This window comes from Anolis sagrei, chromosome 2 (assembly GCF_037176765.1).
Source record: "Anolis sagrei isolate rAnoSag1 chromosome 2, rAnoSag1.mat, whole genome shotgun sequence".
Lineage (NCBI taxonomy): Eukaryota > Metazoa > Chordata > Lepidosauria > Squamata > Dactyloidae > Anolis > Anolis sagrei.
In genome coordinates, this window is record NC_090022.1 from 25,700,482 (window position 1) to 25,722,021 (window position 21,540).

At 43.1% G+C, this 21,540-nt stretch overlaps 1 protein-coding gene across 1 annotated transcript in view; it reads right to left on the reverse strand.

Annotated features, from left to right (window-relative positions):
* The window catches only part of GABBR1 (gamma-aminobutyric acid type B receptor subunit 1), a 301,061-nt gene that overhangs the window by 138,137 nt on the left and 141,384 nt on the right, over window positions 1-21,540 (reverse strand). Inside the window, exon 3 of the mRNA XM_060759261.2 lies at window positions 3,204-3,282. Within this exon, the coding sequence (XP_060615244.2) occupies window positions 3,204-3,282 (79 nt within the window). The remainder of the gene's footprint in view (window positions 1-3,203; window positions 3,283-21,540) is intronic.

Sequence of the window (21,540 nt, forward strand, 5' to 3'; positions counted from 1 at the left end):
CATGTCCAGAGGAGGACAACCAAAATGATCAATGGTCTGGAAATCAAGTCCTATGAAGAGCAGCTGAAGGAACTGGGTATACTTAGCTTGGAGAAAAGAAGGTTGAGAGGGGACATGATAGCCATGTTGAAATATGTGAAAGGATGTCAAAAGAAAGATGGAGTAGGCTTATTTTCTGCTGCCCTGGAGACTAAGACACAGAGCAATGGGTTCAAATGACAAGAGAGGAGGTTCCACCTGAACATTAGGAAGAATCTCCTGTTTGAAAGAGCTGTTCAACAGTGGAACCCACTGCCTTAGAGCAGCATCCTCAAACTGCAGCCATCCAGCTGTTTTGGCCTTCAAATCCCAGAATTCCTGAAGGGGACACCCGGATGTTTTGATGTTTACCATCCTTATGGGAGACTTCTCTCATGTTCCTGCATGGGGAGCTGGAGGTGACAGAGGGAGCTTATCTGCACTCTCCCCCGGATTTGAACAGGATGTTTTACCATCCTTGTGGGAGGCTTCTCTTATGTGCCTGCATGGGAAGCTGGAGCTGACAGAGGGAGCTAATCTGCACTCTCCCCGGATTTGAATCTTCGACCTGTCAGTCTTCAGTCCTGCCGGCACAAGGGTTTAACCCATTATGCTACCGGAGACTTCTACAAGTTAATCGTATAAGAAAAGGATACTCGCAGATGTGTGTATAACATAGAGTAGGTCTACACTGTAGAATCAGTATAGTTTGACACTTTAACTGCTATGGCTCATAGCTCTGGAATATTGGGATTAATAGGTTGGTCAGCACTCTTCGGCAGAGAAGGCAAATGACCTTATAAAATCACAACTCCCATGATTTCCTACATTGAGGTCTGGCAGTAAAAGTGGCATCAAACTGCACCAATTCTACCATGAAGACACACTTTATGTTACATTTCCAAAGCAATTTCATTTGAGAAATATTTTCTAGTTACTTTAAAAATCAACTTTACAGGGTATGTTTTGAGGGATCTTACAATCTGCAATATTGGGAGGACCGAAGGATCAAAATAGCTTCTGAAGGCATTATGTGGCTGGCACAATTCATAACAACGGAGACTTATCTTTCCTCAAGCAGGAATTTGAGGAAAGCAGAGATAAGGCACTTCTGAAGGTCGAGCAGCAGTCGAGTTGAACCCTCACAACTGCTGCTGCCCCAACAACCATTTGATTCAAATCTCCAGGGGAATATTGACAGGGAAGTAGAAGTTGCCTTTTCAATATTATCTGCAATGCTCCAGAACAAGGCTCTCTGGGGGAAGTGTGGGAATGTCAAAAGGGCAGTCAGTCAGTTCAGAGGAACCAGACTCAGATTGGAGTAGAGCAGCCAAAGCTTGCTTTAGTGCCGCATTTGTGTTTGGGGTATGTGTGTGCGTGCTGCACCAAAATGAGAAAAACAGTGGAAGATTTAAACGAGCCTAAGCAAGCTACAAGTTAGTTATCTCAGATGTTGCCAAAATTGCATCATAGGATGCTGCCTTATATAGAGTCAGGCTAGTGGTCCATTTAGTCCAGTTTGACAGCTCAGACTCATAGCAGTGGTTCTCCAGGATTTCAAGTATGATTTTACTCCTTGTTCAGCCTGGAGGTCCTTGGTATTTCCTAGTATTTTCCCATCTAGTTACTAACCAAGCCCAACCCTGCTTTGCTTCTGAAATCTCACAAATTCATTTTAAAGTAGCTAACCCATCATTTAAGGATGCTAGAGGACTACTGCGATACTAGGGATGTGCGAGCCATTAAAAATGGTTCAAAAGTCATTACAAAACTAGGGAGCACTGTTGCTTCCTTTCGAAAGTATACTTAGTGAACATTTCATTACTATAATGAAAGTAACAACATTTCATTATTATTTTGTTACAGTAATTGTGCATAATTAAATTACTATAATTGGGGAAACTCCCAATTATATCTCCTTCATTTTTAAAGCTATTGAGATGAAACTTGTTACAATGGTAGAACATATTTACCACTGTTAGCCCACCAAAGTTCAGGACATTTCACTTATCCACAGATTTTTGGCGAATTTTCAAAGTTTTTATAAACAAGATTTTTAATACAAAAGAAAACGATAATGGGAATGCAGAAAATATTTATGACTTTAGTTGTGGTCTTTCTCTGACTGCCACTGGAAGTGTATTGCGCGCCGTTTCAACAAAACATGCCCCAAAAGACACATCACTGTCACAGAGGATAAGCTGCAGATGAGCTACAGATAGGTATTAAAAATCTTAAAAATATATCACATTTTGGTGGGTGGATTTCTGATGTATGCAGAAATGATGTCATTTTTACTGTTTTACAAAAGTTACTCCCGTTTTACAAAAAGTACACCTTATAGGGACCCCTAGTGGTGCTGTGGGTTAAACCGCTGACCAATAACAACAACAACAACAACAACAACAACTTTATTTTTATACCGTGCCTCCATCTCCCCGAAGGGACTCAGGGCGGCTTACAAAGGTACAAGCCCAAAAAACACAGATTAAAACATAGCGCAATAAAATCAAATCAAAATAAAATCAACAAATCAAAATAAGATTAACACATCACAATAACAGAACATAACATCATAAAAACAATCCCATGGCTGAACACTAATAAATGCGGAGTTCGGAGGGTTCAGAGGTTGTGCAATAGTTTCTGGATAGGGCTAAGGGAAAGTGCAAAATTCAATAAAGCTAGGGCTGGAAGAGTAATGTCCTTTGGCATTAAAGTGTCAGGATTATAGGGCAGAGGGCCATACTAAAGTGCAAGAGCTTTGGTAAGTTCGGGGCCAATTATCTGATGAACTGCTCAGTCATAGGTACAATGGAACATCCATGTTTTTAGGTCCTTGCGAAAGATAGCCAGGGTAGGAAAGTACAAAGGTGCCTCTAAATAAATTCCATTCCAAAAAAATATACAGCAGTAATGCTTTTTTGAATGAGGACCATAATGGGACTTTGCAAACTTGATAATTTAGGGAAGGGATGGGCAAAGTATGGCCCATGGGCTGTGTGAAGCTCCTAGGGCTGCTTTTGTGACTTTCAGACCGCCATAAAAGATCAATCTCCAGACATCATTGTCATTGTTCAAGGATTATGGGAACTATAGGTCATAACATCTGAAGGCCCAACGGTTACCTAGGCTTGCTCAAAGGGGCAGACACATAGAAGCTGGGAAGATAAAAGAAACCTTACCTTCTGTAATGTTCAGGTGAAGCGCCCCATGTCCTGGCTGTGTTATCACCAGCAAGCTCAACACTAGGAGAAGCGGCATCTGAGGACAAGAAGAGAAGGTTGTTTTTAGAGATCTAATTATATTTCAGGTCAATCGTGTTTGTCTATACCTCATTGTCTGCTGCAAGACTGATATGCCCTTTGAAAACTATAACAAAATTATCTCCATATCCTACATTTCACCTCAATATGTCCACAAAAAACGCAGACAAAGCATAATGTATTGTCTTGTTGCTAGTGCCCAAAGACCCATAATATAGAATAGATTTAATCTCTGTCATATATCCAGTTAAAAGAACCTCAAAGAGTGGGACGGGGAAAGACTCCCCTTTGCTTTGAGATCTTGTGCAGAGTAGTCACTGACAATTCAAGGAAGGCCTACTAAGCCAGAGATGTCAAATTCCTTTTCATCAAGGGTCTCATCAGCCTCATAGCTGCCTTCAAAGGACCATGGACAGAGAATCCATGCATACAGTAGGTCAATTATAATTTTTTACATAGTGGTCTGTGCCCTTTGGTTTTTACCCAATTTGGGTCCCCTAACAACAACAACAACAACAACAACAACAATAACTCTGGCACAAGCCAGTCAAGGTGGTTCCAATGGTGATCGGCACACTGGGTGCAGTGCCTAAAGACCTTGGCCTGCACTTAAACACAATCAGCACTGACAAAATTACCTTCTGCCAGCTGCAGAAGGCCACCTTGCTGGGATCTGCATGCATCATTCGCCGATACATCACACAGTCCTAGACACTTGGGCAGTGTCTGATGTGTGATCCAATACAACAGCCAGCAGAGTGATCTTGTCTGCTGTGGACTCATCTTGTTGTGTTTCAAACAATAATAATAATACTTTATTTATACCCCACCACTATCTCCCCAAAGGGACTCGAGGCGGCTTACATGAGGCCAAGCCCAACAATACAGCAATACAAATATGCAACATAAGAATACAGCAATAAAATATAAAGAAAAAATAAACAAAATACAAAAAACAATATAAATAAGCACAACAAACAATATAAAATCACAATAATTGAACACAAGAAAAATTGATCACAGTGGGCAGGGCCGGTTGCAAAGATTAAAATTTCTAAAACACTGGGTGAGAGAGCAATGTAATGTATCTGGACAGAGGATCCAGGGAACAAAAATAGGGTTTAATTGCACTTGCAGGTAAAATAAAGTGCTTCTGAGGGAATTTTTGTAGGGTTTGGTCAGGTGAGGGATTATTGTTCATTCAGTCATTGAAAACACACTGGAACAACCAAGTTTTCAAGCTCTTCCTAAAGACTGCCGAGGTGGGAGCTTGCCTAATTTCTCTGGGGAGCGAGTTCCAGAGCTGAGGGGCCACCACAGAGAAGGACCTCTCCCTCGTCCCCACAAGCCGCACTTGCGATGGGGGTGGGAGTGAGAGAGGGGCCTCTCCAGAACATCAAAGTGATCGTGTAGGTTCGTAAAAAGAAATGCAGTCACAAAGGTAGGCGGGTCCCAAACTGTTCAGGGCTTTGCAGGTAAGAACCTGTACCTTGAATAGGGAGCGGAAAGTAAACGGCAGCCAATGGAGCTCCTTAAACCGGGGGGCTGACGGCTCCCTGTAATTCGCACCAGTTAGTAGTCTGGCTGCCACTTGTTGGACCAGTTGAAATTTCTGGGCTGTCTTCAAGAGCAGCCCCATGTAAAGTGCCAAGTTATTGAATGACGACTTTTGATTATCCACTATGGGAATGGCAATCCAACAGCACTTGTGATTCTGAGGTTGGGAAAGGGTTAAATGCCATTTTAAAGTCAGATATCCTACCTGCAAGTCTTGTATCTGAGTTCAAACCCCACTACCCTGACTAAACAGAACAACCTGCAGCCTTCCAGATGTTACTGTATCACAACTCCCATCAGCTGCAGTCATGATGGCTAATGATGAGGAATATAGGAGTTGGATCCCCCATCATATGGAGGCCACTTCAACTCGAGTATAAGCCAAGGGGGACTTTTTCAGCCTAAAAAAGTGGCTGAAAAACTTGCTTATACTCAAGTATATACTGTAATCTGAGGGCAAAGGGGGATAGTGGGAGAAAAAGAGGGAAACTAGGAGATTTTGAAAGTGGCCAAAAAGTGGGACAGAAGACTAATTGAGATTGTCCCCGCCAAATTAGACAGTTGGAGAGTATGTTTCCACAGCATGAGAGCTAAAAAGCTGCCCAGTGCTAACCCATGTGGCCAAAAATACATTTTGTGCTTATACAGGGAGAGTACAAAAGGACAAGACGCATACAGCCCTGCTTCTAACCCAGGTAACATCCAATCACATCTTGAGTTGTTGTTTCTGAAACAGTATTTTTAAATAAAAGAAACAGCTCAAGGACATTTTACTTTCTGTAGGAAAACCCTGTCTGCTCCTGCTGGAAGGAGACAAATTTCTTTCTTCAAAATGAAAACATCCCATTTGCTTACCTGTTAGTTCCAAAACATATTAAATAGTAAACAACAATTGAAAAAAAAGGTAAAGATTTCCCCTGGACAATAAGTCTAGTTGCGTCCAACTATTTGGGGTGGTGCTCATCTCCATCTCTAAGCCGAAGAGCCGGTGTTGTCCATAGACACCTCCAAGCTCATGTGGCTGGCATGATTGCATGGAGTGCCGTTACCTTCCCACTGGAGAAGTACCTATTGATCTACTCATATTTGCATTTTTTTCAAACTACTAGGATGGCAGAAAATGGGGCTAACAGCAGGAGCTCACCCCGCTCCCTGGATTCGAACTGCCAACCTTTTGGTCAGCAAGTTCAGCAGCTCAGTGGTTTAAACTGCTGCACCACCAGGAGCTCCCAACAATTGATAGCTGGCAAATAATCTAAAAATGAACAAAAAATCCAGTATTCATTCTGGCTTTCCACCCTTTCCTCCCTCAAGTGAGTTCAAGGCACTTATCCCTGACTCTAATAACATTGATTCTCAAATGTTGTTGTTGTTGTTTATTCATTCAGTCGCTTCTGACTCTTTATGACCTTATGGACCAGCCTATGGCAGAGCTCCCTATTGACCGCCACCACCCCAGCTCCTTCAGAATCAAGCCAGTCACTTAAAGGATACCATCCATCCATCTTGCCCTTGGTCGGTCCCTCTTCCTTTTTCCTTCCATTTTCCCCAGTATCACTGTCTTCTCTAGGCTTTGCTGTCTTCTCATGATGTGGTCAAAGTATTTCATCTTTGCCTCTACTATCCTTCCCTCCAATGAGCAGTTGGGCTTTATTTCCTGAAATATGGACTGGTTGGATCTTCTCGCAGTCCAAGGCACTCTCAGAACTTTCCTCCAGCACCACATTTCGAAAGCGTCTATCTTCCTTTGCTTGGCCTTCTTTATGGTCCAGCTCTCACATCCATAAGTTACTACGGGGAATACTGTTGTTTTGACTGTGTGGATCTTTATTGCCAGTGTGATGTCTTTACTCCTCACTATTTTATTGAGATTGGTCATTGCTCTCCTCCCAAGAAGTAAAGGTCTTCTGATTTGACCCTCAAATAGATACGTTCATTATGGTATGGAGGTTCTGGAATTTTCCACCTAAAATTATTATTTTTAAAGAAATGTTCCTGGTTGTCTGTTCTCCCATTCAGAAGGCTTATGAATGGAAGTTTTTCCACTCCATATATTCCTCACATTCAGATTGTGTTAAAAGTGTTTGTTTGTTTGTTTTTTTGAAAGGAAGACATCAACACAGAGCTCCAAATGGATTTCAGCACATAGGTATCTTAGCAATTGTTATTATCCTGCCCACAAGAGAAAACACCTGCGTTAACAGATACATTCCTCATTTTTTTTCATAGCTTAGAAAAAATGGTTTCAAAACACAATTGATTATGAATTGCAAAACAACAACTAGGGGTCATTTTTATTTTTGCTTTGGGGGAAAACCTGCAGAAAGCAGGGGTGGGAATAACATAGTTTACTATCTTCAAGTTGTTTCTAACTCGTGGCAACCCTAAAACAACACTATCATAGGGTTTTCTTGACAAGATTTGTTTAGAGAGGGTTTGCCATTGCCTTCCTTTGAGGCACTAAGTGTGATCCGACTAAGGTTACCTACTGGGCTTGACCGAACAGAGATTTGAAAGCATCACCACATTAGCTCTGTATGGGGTGATACAGTCCTTCAAACAACATAGACCTAAGCTTGTCTGATATGCTCAAATCCAAGCTACATAAGGTTTTATAGGCCATCATCAGCACTATAAATTCTGCCTGGAAACAGACAGCTAGCTGGTAGAGCTGTTGCTTACTTACTTACTTAGGTGATCCTTCGTTGTCCGAGTATGATGGCCTTCCAAGTGTAGTGTCTTGGCAGTAGGTACATAGGTGACTGTGGAGCCCTATTCTTGATCCACATCTTCTTCCACAGTGAGGGCATAGTTTTCCAGATGGAAGGCAGTCCCGGTCAGGGTTGGCTTGATGCACCTTCCTCTTGGTATGTTTCTCCCTTTTGTTCTCCATTAGTGCCTCTTCAAATTCCACAGCACTGCTGGTCACAGCTTTTTTTGGTCATGTCAGGAGCAACCTGAGAAACTGCAAGTCACTTCTGGTGTGAGAGAATTGGCTGTCTGCAAGGACGTTGCCCAGGGGAAGCCCGGATGATTTGATGTGTTAACATCCTAGTGGTAGGCTTCTCTCATGTCCCCGCATGAGGAGCTGGAGCTGATAGAAGGAGCTCATCCGCCTCTCCCCGGATTCGAACCTGCGACCTGTCGGTCTTCAGTCCTGCCGGCAGAGGGGTTTAACCCACTGTGCCACCAGGGGCTCCTCCAGTTAGAGTGCTCAAGGGCCAGGTCTTCTCAGTTCTCATGTCTATGCCACAGTTTTTAAGTTTGGTTTTAAACCTATCTTTAAATCTCTTTTCCTGTCCTCCAACATCCCACTTTCTGTTCTTGAATGGGGAGCGTATAGTAAGTAACTGCTTTGGGAGATGGTGATCAGGTATTCTGACAACGAGGCCAATCCAGCGAAGTTGATGGCATAGGAGCATTGCCTTTGGGCTGAGAAAGGTGGCAGTAGATAAACAATAAATAAATGCTGGTGGGCTTTGCTTCTTTCAGCACGCTGACATTTGTGTGCCTGTTGCAATAAGGGAGGTGTGTGTTGATATGGCATCAAGTCACTGTTGACGTATGGTGATTCCATGAATTTCATAGGATTTTCCAGGCAAGGAATATTCAGACATAGTTTTGTCAGTTCCGTCCTCCAAAACAGTCTTCCATTCAATCACTCACTGAGGATGACCCTGCTTAGCTTTGAGCCATCCCAAAGAATCAATTTGACTGAAGCTCAAACCAAAACATCAGAGCACTTTTCAAAGGCAGCCTTACATAGAGTGTACTGCAGGAACTCAAATGAGATGCAACCAAAAAATACGTTACTGTGACCAGACCAATTGGCACACTACGTTTAAACAGCAAATGCATTTTTAGCCATGGCTGAACCTGAGCCTCCGGGCCCAGGGCTGAACCCAGAAGACCTCCAAATTATGGACTTTTGTCTTCACTTGAAGTGGGAGCCCATCTAGCACATCCTGATATCTTATTCCCAGAGATCAGTTCATGGTCTTGTCTGCATTCAAACTGTTTTGTTTCCATCCAGGAGTCTAGTGTCTAGATCCAGGGATGTCATGCTACCCCTCTATTCTGCCTTGGTCAACCCATACCTGGAATCACAGTGTCCAATTCTGGGCACTGCAATTGAAGGGAGATATTGACAAGTGGGAATGTGTCCAGAGGAGGGTGACTAAAATGATCAAAGGTCTGGAGAACAAGCCCTATGGGGAGTGGCTTAAAGGGCTGGGCATGTTTAGCCTGAAGATGAGAAGACTGAGAGGAGACATGATGGCCATGTATAAATATGTGAGGGGAAGTCATAGGGAGGAGGGAGCAGGATTGTTTTCTGCTGCCCTGGAGACTAGGATGTGGAAAAAATGGCTTCAAATTACAGGAAAGGAGATTCTACCTAAACATTAGGAAGAACTTCCTAACTGTGAGAGCTGTCCAGCAGTTGAACTCTCTGCCCCGGAGTGTGGTGGAGGCTCCTTTTTTGGAGGCTTTTAGGCAGAGGCTGGATGGCCATCTCTTGGGTGTGCTTTGAACGCGATTGTCCTGCTTCTTGGCATAGGGGTTAAACTGGATGGCCCACGAAGTCTCTTCCAACTCTACGATTCTATGATTCTATGATCTACTCCAGGCATGGGCAAACTTGGGCCATCTGGTAGGCTGTTAAGAATTGTGGGTGCTGAAGTCCAAAACACCTGGAGAGTCCAAGTTTGTCCATGAGTGATCTACTCCCTTGGTGTTACCAGACATTGGCTTAGCACAGAACCAGCTTCCTTCAAATTATATGAAAAGGAGTAATCGTTGGGTATCACCAAACTTTGGAAACGAATCCCAGTAGTTTCACATATGTGTTAAATAGCATAGACAGACCCCTGTGGGACTCCACAGACCAGTCTCCATGTGGCTGAACAGCAATCTTCCAGAATTAACTATGCTCTGAGGTCAGCCCTCCAGAAAGGGACAGAGCCTCTTTAAAACCGTGTCTCCAAGCCTCAGCCCAGTGAGCCAATCCAGAAGGATGCCACAGTCGATGACATTGTTGTTATCTATTCATATCTGCTAAAGAACCAAGATACATCTTGGACAAAACATGCATGCATTCAGAGCTGTGCTCCATTTCTCAAAAGACGTTTAAAGCCTTTAAAAAGAAATGTATCCCTGAAAGGATGGCAAATATGCTCTAGATTGGAAGTACTGGTTCACACACTTGCATGAGTCATTCCCCCCTTAATTTTGCGGCATATTAGTAATACATTATTATCAACCCAGCCTTCATTCTGATAGACTCCTTGCTATTTTCATAGCACAAGGGGGTGGGGGCACACATAGAATTTCAGCAGAAAAACAGGGCTTAACCCTTTCTCCACATTTCATGTTTCTGGTTTATTGCCGGTTGCTCTGGGGCTTTGGGGAGATTAGGCTGCACCCCTCCTTGCTCTCCTTCTTTCAGCAAGTGAAGAATTTTCCAGTGTGACAAGCTTTTCAGAATTGTCTGATGGTCTTTAAATGGTGCATCGCATTGTGCTTTTTTTTACTTTCTGTCCATTAATCTATATACATGTATGTATGTATGTACGTACGTACGTATGTTTCAGGATGTATTCCTTCATGGCTTGATAGATCTGGACTAAACTTGGTACACACACCCATCTTGATACAGCTTAAAATACTGGCAGGGTTGTTAGAGGGGCTAAAAGGGGATGATGGGAGCTGTATTCCAGCCACATTCAGACAGCTGCATGAACCCCACCAACGATGGATCTGGACCAAACTTGGAACACATGCCTATCATGATCCAACTTAAAATACTGGCAGGGTTGGTGAAGGGGCTAATAGGGGATGATGGGAGTTGTAGCTCCAGCCACATTCAGACAGCTGTGTGAATCCCACTGATGATGGATCTAGAGCAAACTTGGTGCACATACCCATCATGATACAGCTTAAAATACTGGCAGGGTTGGCAGAGGGGCTCATAGGGGATGATAGGAATTGAAGTCCAACCACATCAGACAGCTGGATGAATCCCATCGACAATGGCTCTGGATCAAACTTGGAACACATACCTATCATGATCCAACTTAAAATATGTCAAGCCACCTTGTCTCTCTCCTGAGGAATCTGTACAAGGACCAAGTAGCAACAGTCAGAACTGACCACGGAACAACAGACTGGTTCAAGATTGGGAAAGGCGTACGGCAAGGCTGCATACTCTCACCCAACCTTTTTAACTTGTATGCAGAACACATCATGCGATGTGCGGGGCTGGATGAATGCAAAGCTGGGGTGAAAATTGCTGGAAGAAACATTAACAACCTCAGATATGCAGATGACACCACTCTGATGGCCGAAAGCGAGGAGGAGCTGAGGAGCCTTCTAATCAAGGTGAAAGAAGAAAGCGCAAAAGCCGGGTTGCAGCTAAACGTCAAAAAAACCAAGATTATGGCAACAAGAATGATTGACAACTGGAAAATAGAGGGGGAAACCGTGGAGGCCGTGACAGACTTTGTATTTCTAGGTGCAAAGATTACTGCAGATGCAGATTGTGGCCAGGAAATCAGAAGACGCTTCCTTCTTGGGTGGAGAGCAATGTCCAGTCTCGATAAAATAGTGAAGAGTAGAGACATCAGACTGGCAACAAAGATCCGCCTAGTCAAGGCCATGGTATTCCCTGTAGTAACCTATGGATGTGAGAGCTGGACCTTAGGGAAGGCTGAGCGAAGGAAGATCGATGCTTTTGAGCTGTGGTGTTGGAGGAAAGTGCTGAGAGTGCCTTGGACTGCGAGAAGATCCAACCAGTCCATCCTCCAGGAAATAAAGCCCGACTGCTCACTGGAGGGAAAGATACTAGAGACAAAGTTGAAGTACTTTGGCCACATCATGAGGAGACAGCAAAGCCTAGAGAAGACAATTATGCTGGGGAAAGTGGAAGGCAAAAGGAAGAGGGGCCGACCAAGGGCAAGATGGATGGATGGCATCCTTGAAGTGACTGGACTGACCTTGAGGGAGCTGGGGGTGGTAACGGCCGACAGGGAGCTCTGGCGTGGGCTGGTCCATGAGGTCACGAGGAGTCGGAGACAACTGAACGAATGAACAACAACAACAGCAGAGGGGCTAATAAGGGATGATAGAAGTTGTAGTCCAGCTACATTCAGACATTTGCATTAATTTCTCTGACGATGGATCTGGACCAAACTTGGTACACATACTTATGATCAAACTTAAAATACTGACAGGGCTAGCAGAGGGGCTAATAGGGGATAATAGGCATTGTAGTCCAGCTACATTCAGACATCTGCATGAATCTCTCCGGCGATTGATCTGGACCAAACTTGGTACACATACCCATCATGATCCAACTTAAAATACTGACAGGGCTAGCAGAGGGGTTAATAGGGGATAATAGGCATTGTAGTTCAGCTACATTCAGACATCTGCATGAGTCTCTCTGACGATGGATCTGCACCAAACTTGGTACACATACCCATCATGATCCAACTTGAAACAATGGCAGATGGAAGTTGGAAGTTTGACATCACTTCACCTGCCATGGATCGATGCTATGGAATAATGCAATTTCTAGTTTTCAAGATCTCAATTTAATGAATAAGCAACAACACAGCTCTTGATTTAACAAATAAACAACAACATAGCCTTCTCTGCTAAATAATACTGCTGCCTAACCAAGCTACAACAACCAGGATTCCACAATGTTGAGCCATGGCACTAGAAGTAATGTCAAACTACATTCATTCTACATTATAGATGGACCCTGAAAAAAGGGTCCATCTATAAGGATCTCAAGGTCTGGCAGGCTAATATGTAGAGACAGAATTGAATTTGATTAACTTCAATTTATTGTTGTGTTGTCCCCAATTGTTTTTATTTGAATTTGAGGCATATTCTGTTAATTATTGCAAGTTATTATTTTGTTATTTGGTGTTGCTCATCGATTTGGGCAAACCTTTATTGTATTTTATGTGTTTTATTGCACTTTTGTTGTCAATCAATCAAATCATTTATTTCAGTCATTGACCAGCACAGGAAATAGAGTCACATTTTCATATAAACTTGGTATGTTTGGTACATTAAAAATATAAATATAACTACTCTTTTGTTGTCATATAAGCAGCCGCTGAGCTGCTGAACTTGCTGACTGAAAGGTTGGCGGTTCAAATCCGGAGAGCGGGGTGAGCTCCCGCTGTTAGCCCCAGCTTCTGCCAACCTAGCAGTTTGAAAACATGCAAATGTGGGTAGATCAATAGGTACCGCTCCATCGGGAAGGTAACGGTGCTCCATGCAGTCATGCCAGCCATATGACCTTGGAGGTGTCTACGGACAACACCAGCTCTTTCACTTAGAGATAGAGGTGAGCATCACCCCCCAGAGTCGGACATGACTAGACTTAATGTCAGGGGAAAACCTTTACCTTTACTTTACCCTATTTCCAGCATCTTGTGTTTCTGACTCTAAAACAATCCTGTCGTGGGAATTTCCAAAGCTAAAAAAAGGATGACTTTTCTCAAGGTCACTCATGTCGGAGAGATTTTTCGAACCTTCTTTTCCAAACGGCGCGTTGTGGTGCGTCAATGTGTCGGCTGCAATGTGTGGGTGTGCCACGGAAACCTCTGAGTCTATGTGAAATAAACAAAAATCATAAATTGTAAACAAAATGCAAAAGAAAGGTTTTTGTGAGATGTGTTGTGCCCCCATACATGTCGTTAGTACAATTTATGTAAGTGTCCATCTCGCTTATAAGGGTTGACTTAACCACTGCTTTGCAAGTAAAACCATATTACTGTGTCACAAAATGATGCATGTTTAAAAGTACATCACCAACTCGAAATGTTTGGAAAGCTTCATTGTAACAAAGGCATGGGCAAACTTCGGTCCTCCAGGTGCTTTGGACTTCAACTCCCACAATTCCTAACAGCCTCAGGCCCTTTCCTTTTGCCCCTCAGCCGCTTAAGCGGCTAAGGGGCAAAAGGAAGGGGCCTGAGGCTGTTAGGAATTGTGGGAGTTGAAGTCCAAAGCACCTGGAGGACCGAAGTTTGCCCATGCCTGCTCTAACCACTACACCACACTAGTTCCAAAGTAAATTTGTTAATTAACTTTACAACAGTACATGAAACAAAATAAAAAGCCATAGTATTTTATCCTCTTGCCCCTCTATCTCACTCAGTGATGATGAATGCCACAAGGAAAGGAAAGACTTTTATAAAATTGACTCTCATCACTCTTCTCATTTTCATATAAATTGTAACATTATAATAATAGAGCCCATACTGCAAAATCCAAATTGGTCTCCCTCTGCAAACTACATGCATTTTGATGATTTGACTCTGTATTTACACAGAACTCTCTGTGTTTTTATCCCTAACGTACTGAATGACAGGGTGCATACCTCAATAATATACATCTGGCTGGACAAACCTTGGCCTCTTCAACACTGCTACAGTAAGTCATAGAAGGGTCGAGAAAAACCTTATGATGTTAATTATTATGTGCAGCTGGTAATGTAGGTCAGCCAGCATGTTTGGACCACACTCAATGGGGTATAACTGTATGGATTTCAGAATACAGTTTGGAGAAGAAATATGCTGTAATGCTGCTATGCTCTAACAGCAATGCTCTTTGCTATGGTGGAATAGCTATTTACTCAAGGTTTATGTTTTGTTCTCTCATTTGAATGCCGCATTATCACGGGGAGTCTGCGCCTTACACCACTGGAGAAATTACACTGTCTAGCTGGTATTGCACCACCTGACATCCGCCGGGAAGTAGCAGCCAATAGTGAAAGGACCAAGGCAGCGACATCTCCAGCTCATCCCTTGTTTGGTAGCCAGCATGTCAATGACTTAAATCAAGAAATAGTTTTCTAAGATCTACAGAGACACTCGCTGGAACACCTCAGCAAGCGAGAGTCCAAAAGTGGCAGGCTCAAACCCAGAACCTCAACAAATGGCTGATACCAAATGAGAGACTCCCCCCCGGGCACACAGAAGACTGGGTGACTTGGAAGGCACTGAACAGACTACACTCTGGCACCACAAGATGCAGAGCCAATCTTAAGAAATGGGGCTACAAAGTGGAATCCACGACATGCAAGTGTGGAGAAGAGCAAACTACAGACCACCTGCTGCAATGCAACCTGAGCCCTGCCACATGCACAATGGAGGACTTTCTTGCAGCAAAACCAGATGCACTCCAAGTGGCCAGATACTGGTCAAAGGACATTTAATCAACTACCAAGCTTGCAAACTTTGTGTTTTGTCTGTCTGTCTGTCTGTCTGTTTTGTTCTGTTAGAAATGTACTACAATTGTCTGGTTGCCCCTGACATGATAAATAAATAATTTGAATGAAGATGAAGAAGCCTTATTCTGTGTTACTTACAAGGACTATGTAAGTTTGTTGCACTGTTTGATATTGTATGCAACACTGCAAGTTTATGTTTTGCCTCTGTTGATAAGAGTAACGTTTTTCTGTTCCTTTTTCCTCTTGCCTGTGTGTCTATTGCACTGGACCTGGCCAAAATCCACTTCTGTGCAACATAATCCACATTGTCAAAGCAGATAATCCATGTTATATGCTCTGACTTAGATTATAAGAATCCACACTGTCATAGAATTAAGTACAAAGCAGATAGTCTGGTTTTGATGTGGAAGTGTAGAAGGGGCCCTTGTGTTCTGTAAAATATTATGGGACACATTTTCAATCATGGATAGAGATTTGTTTTTAAGGGTGTGGCAATGAAGACCCCCTGATGGCACAGCGGGTTAAGCCACTGAGTTGCTGAACTTGCTGACCAAAACGTCGGCGGTTGAAATCCAGGGAGTGGGGTGAGCTCCCACTGTCAGCCCCAGCTTCTGCCAATCTAGCAGAACAAGTATCCAACATGCAACTGTGAGTAGATCAAAAGGCACCGCTTCTGTGTGAAGGTAACAGTGCTCCATATAGTCATGCCGGCCGCATGACCTTGGAGATGTCTATGGACAACGCTGGCTCTTCAGCTTAAAAATAGAGATGAGCACCAACCCCCAGAGTCAGACACAACTAAACTTAATGTCCAGGGAAAATCTTTTACCTTTTCCTTATGGCTGCAATATTACAGGAGGAAGCCTGGTATAGCAACAGAAAGCGCATCTGCACTGTAGAATTAATCCTGTTTGACACCACTTTAACTGCCCTGCTGTAATGTTATGGAATCCAGGGAGTTGTAGTTTGGTGAGGTAAACTACAGAAGGCTAGAGACCTTGTAAAACTGCAGCTCTCATGATTCCATAGCACTGAGCCATGGCAGTTCAAGTGGTGTCAAACTGCATTATTTCTACAGTGTAGATGCATCCGGAGAAGCGCAGCAGCTGCAAACAGTCCCTCCCCATAGCTGTTTTCTCCTAAGAAGTAGATATTTTTCCTCCATGTAAATAAACTAAAATAACATAAAAAACAATCTTAGGGTTTGAGTACAAGCATCTGTGTGCAATGTGTTGCTTGGCCCACAGAGCAAAATGAATGGAACATGCAGTCCAGAGGACCAGCTGTTTCAGGCTGCCGTCCCAAGCACCATTACTTGTTGTCTTTCATTCCCACAGAACTCAGCAGAATTTGCTTCTCAGTAAACAAAAGACAGAATCATAGAGTTGGAAAAGACTCCAAGGGCCATCCAATTCAATCACTCCCAACAGATGATCATCCAGCCTCTGCTTAAAAGGCTCCAAAAGAGGAGACTCCACCACTCTCTTCTTATTTCTAAGCTATTTTCCCAATGGAGGGTTTAGCATTGTGACTCATTCCCACAGGGTTCTGTTTTGGGTGTCCTCAGATCTCAGGTTGGAAGCACGCATGACTTTGTTGATGGTGTTCCTCCATCTTTTCTTTGGCTGTCCACATGGTTGTTGGCCTGCAATCTCCAAATGTCATGCTTTGTGTGCTACCGATATTGGATCTCTTCTCACGACATGGCCGTACCACTGTAGACTTGCTTCTTGCATTTTCTTGCTGATTGCTTTTATTCATAGTCTTTGACGGATGTCATCATTTGGCACATGGTCAAGAAGTGTCAAGCCAAGTGTCCATCTCAGCATTTTCATTTCCATCGTGTTAAGGGCTTGTTCATGTTTCTTTGTTGCTGGCCAGAACTCTGCCCCATAGAGAGCTACTGGGCAAACAACTGTAGTGTAGATCTCAGCCTTGAGTTGCTCAGGCATTTTGACTCACACAGAATTCCAGTAGTTTGCAGCCATTTTAATCAGGTTGCATTTATTCGTGACCTTACAATTGGCATTGTGTCTCCATTTATGGAGACCAGTGACCCTATATACTATATTTATATACCATCCCTCTCAGCCCGCAGGCGACTTGGGATGGTGTACAGTTGGTACCAAGATCATAAAATGCAATTTGCAAAGTACCTGTATGCTGAATACATGAAGTTTATGAGTAAACCAACTATGTTATTTTAACAAAGACTACTTTATTTTTGGTCTCTTGAGAGCATGATTTAAAAGAAAGATGGTTTAATGGAGAGTAGATGTTTTTGGGCAACTAAAAGAACACTTCTGAAACTCTGCTCTCTCTCTCTCTCTCTCTCTCTCTCTCTATCCCCCTCTCTCTCTCGCTTGCTATGTGTGTGTTTGTGCATTGAAATATCTTTGTCCCTAACATTTGTCCATAACATTTCAAAGAGATATCTAGATATATCAGTTTAACAGCTGAGAAACCTAATTGCCTTGATGAATACTGGTGGGTATTTACCACTAAGGAGAAGGTTGACTCAAGAGAGGCTTTAACTCTTCTCGGGGACATTCCTGATTTTCCCAAATGGTAATGAATGCCATTTCCCCATAGGCTATGGCATCATCTTTCCAAAAGGTTAAGGAGATTTCCATTGCCCCAAAATTCCCATACTGAACAGCTCTCTACAAGTCCTTCCTAATGTTTTTTGGTGGAATCTTGTAATTTCTTGCCAATGTAATCCACCATGCATTATGTTCTGGTCACTGGAGCAGCAGAAAACAAGCTCACTCCATCTTTTACATGACATCTGTTCAAATATTTAAAGATAGCTATGATATCATTTCTCACTTTCCAGACTAAACTTATCCAGCTCCCTGAGCCATTCCTCGCAGGCTTTGGTTTCCAGACTTTTAACAATATTGGTTACCTTTCTTTGGACACAAACCCACATATCCCTGCCTGTTATTTCCATTTTGAAACAAGACATATAAGCTGGATCTACACTGCTATATAATGCGGCTTGGAGCTGCATTTATATGGTCAGTATGAACCCATTTAATGCAGGAGAAGAAATAAACCTTGATCCAGTGATAGCTCCTTATCTATGATTTCTGTCTTAATTTCCAAAAGAGATTTAAAGATGGGCTTAAAGCTAACTGTGGCATAGACACTGAGAACTGGGAAGCCCTGGCCCTTGAGTGCTCTAACTGGAGGTCAGCTGTGACCAGCAGTGCTGTGGAATTTGAAGAGGCATGAATGGAGGGTGAAAGGGAGAAATGTGCCAAGAGGAAGGCACATCAAGCCAACCCTGACCAGGACCACTTTCCACCTGGAAACTGATGCACCTCACATGCGGATCAAGAATAGGGCTCTACAGCCACCTATGAATCCACTGCAGACACTACACTTCGAAGGCCATCATACTTGGAAATGAGGGCTCGTCTAAGAAGAATTTCCATTAATAAAAAGATGTGTTCATGTGTTTGAAAGACTGAAAGCTGTGAGCAACTATGATTGGTATTGAATGCATAACACCTACGAGGGGCAATAATTATGTCTTGAATTTGGACCCAGGAATTTCATGTCCTGGGATGATTCTGAAATGGTTCTCAGAAAACAGCCAAAACTGGTTCAAAATGGGTTGTTGTAAGTTTTTCAGGCTGTATGGCCATGTTCCAGAAGCATTCTCTCCTGACGTTTCACCTGCATCTATGGCAGGCATCCTCAGAGGTTGTGAGACCTCTGATGGGAAAATCAAGGGGGATCCTGAGGAACATCCTGTGGAGCAATGCCTTTCCTGCAGCATTTCTCCTCAAAGTGGTGGACTTGCTCTGCCACATGGTAGGGCCATGGTTTTATTCTTGGTCTTTTGCCATCCGAATTCCCCCACCCATCGATCTCTCTCTGCATTAGCACAAAACAGCTTCCTTCATCTTCTCTGGATGTATGTGAAGGAGAAGATGTTTTCTCCCTCTCTGCAATCTGGCCGCACGTGCCGAATCCCGAGCCAAGGCTGAGCATCCGCTTCTAACAGCAGAGGCAGGGACTATTTATAAGGCAGTCGACTGACAGCACAGGAAGAGAGAAGCTATGCGAATAGAGATCGCTAGGAACACGTACACGCCTATGTGTGTTTTGGGGAAACCTAGGATGAACTCAATCCTCTTTTCTGTAGCCATGAGCGAGTTTCTTTTTTTCACCACCAATCACGTCATACTCAATGAAACAATTAGAGAGGAACAAGAAGACAACAAGCATGATGCAGACACATTATTTTGTTATTGAGCAGCAAGAACAGACAGCTTGGAAATTAAAAAGGTTGGGAAGACTGGAGAAAGGATGGAGAAGGCCACTCCTGCCATCTATCGGACACTCCCATAAATGGATGCTTTCACAACACCTGATTTTGACTGCACTCTTGTGGTCATTAAATAACAAGACTAGATTTTAACAGGAATATCTGATTTTTCAGTAGCTGGGTTTTACACAGGTCTAGGCCACATATAAACAACCCACAATGACCTCCTGGCTCATAGTACGTGAACTCATAACTTTTTCCCACTCCTTGACCACAACACACTCCAGCTATTATATTGATAGTCAGGGCCAGAAACAGTCCTCCAGACATATTTTGGGCAACAATTCCAATGATATCTGGGCAGTCTAGGTCAATGGTTAGTGGGTGATGGGATCTGCACTAGAAAAGCAATGCCTAGATATTTCCTATTTCTAACATCATCTTCTGTTATGTAAAGAGTGACCAGAATATTCAGGGCTTGGAAGGAAGGAAGGAAGGAAGGAAGGAAGGAAGGAAGGAAGGAAGGAAGGAAGGAAGGAAACATGGAATTCACAATGCCACCTTCTAGTTTGTGGTAGCCATCCAAACCAGATGAAAGGGAACCATGAAATTCTCAAATCCAAAATAGAATTCTAGCTGCCAGCCAATTTGCTTTTAAATGTGGATCAGATATAGTTGGCCCTCTGCATTCAAAGATTCTGTATCCATGGATTTAACCCTCTAATTCAAAAAGCAATTTTGCTATTTTATATACGGGCCAAGCCTTTACTATAAGTAAAGGTAAATGTTTCCCTTGACATTAAGTCTAGTCTAAATGATGTTCATCTCCATTTCTAAGATGAAGAGCCAGCAATGTCCATAGACACCTCCTAGGTTATGTGGCCAGCATGACTGCATGGAGCACCGTTACCTTCCCACATGTTTTCGAACTGCTAGTTTGGCAGAAGCTGGGTCTAAAAGCGGGAGTTCATACTGCTCCCCGGATTCGAACCACAAACCTTTCGGTCAACTAGTTCAACAGTGCAATGGTTTAACCCACTGTGCCACCGGGGGGGGGGGGGGGGGATAAGATTTTACTATACTATTGTCTATAATGGGACTTAAGGAGATACTGGATTCAAATCCCAATTGATACATGGGGTCTACTGTACATTCATGGAGTGTAAGGGTTTCAATGAATGACTTATCATGATAGTAATATATACAAACCTCTGAATATTGTTTGCTGGAAAACACAACCAGGAGAACACATTTGGACTCATGGTCTGCTTGGGGCTTTACTATAGGCATCTGGTTGACCTGGGGCTAGCTCTCCCATTATAGATACAGTGATGGACCACTTTGGATGGCAAAACATATGGACTGTTAAATACGTCACATTCCTCTACGACCTGCCAAGTCAGAACTATCCCAGATTTCAGAACCAAAGTAAGAGCCACAGAGACAATTCTTTGTGATGTTACAAGGGGCATGCCTTGGGGATGTCATTAAGCACAATACTCTAAGCATCGGCCACAACTGCAGAAGGTAGGCTATTGGCATCAAAAGATTGGCTATTGGCATCAAGTAGTAAGGAATACAAATACATATGCACATCTCCTTTGACTTGGGAAATGAAGAAAAGGGGCCCAGGGTTTGAGGTCTGGGAATCTTAGCCCTGCTATAAGTCCATGAGCAAATAAAGCTTGACTCCTTCTTAGAAACCAAGAGGCTGCTATAGTTTGGACATATCATGAGAAGACATGAATCACTAAAAAACGCCATGATGCTTCATAGTGCAGAAGTGATAGCAGTGTGGTTTAGTGGTTTTAGGGTTGGATTATGACTCTGGAGGCCAGGATTCAATTCACCACTTGGCTATAGAAACCCATTGAATTGTTATGGCTGATAGGAGAGATAATACCAAGAGTGATCCTTTGTTTGGAGGCAGAAAAATTCGGCTTTACTTTCAGCGGAGACCCTGGCGTGGAATCACGTCCAAAAGCAAACCAGAGTCAGGATAAAGGTGTTGACTTTCCCTTTTGTACATCTTCAAATGCAGGCAAACAAAGAAACAGGTTTCCACATATGTAACATCATCATTACATCACTTTAGCATCATAGAAATATCAAATTATATCTTCCTACATGCAAGAGGCATGACTTCATATTTTTTCTAAAGCAGCTTACAG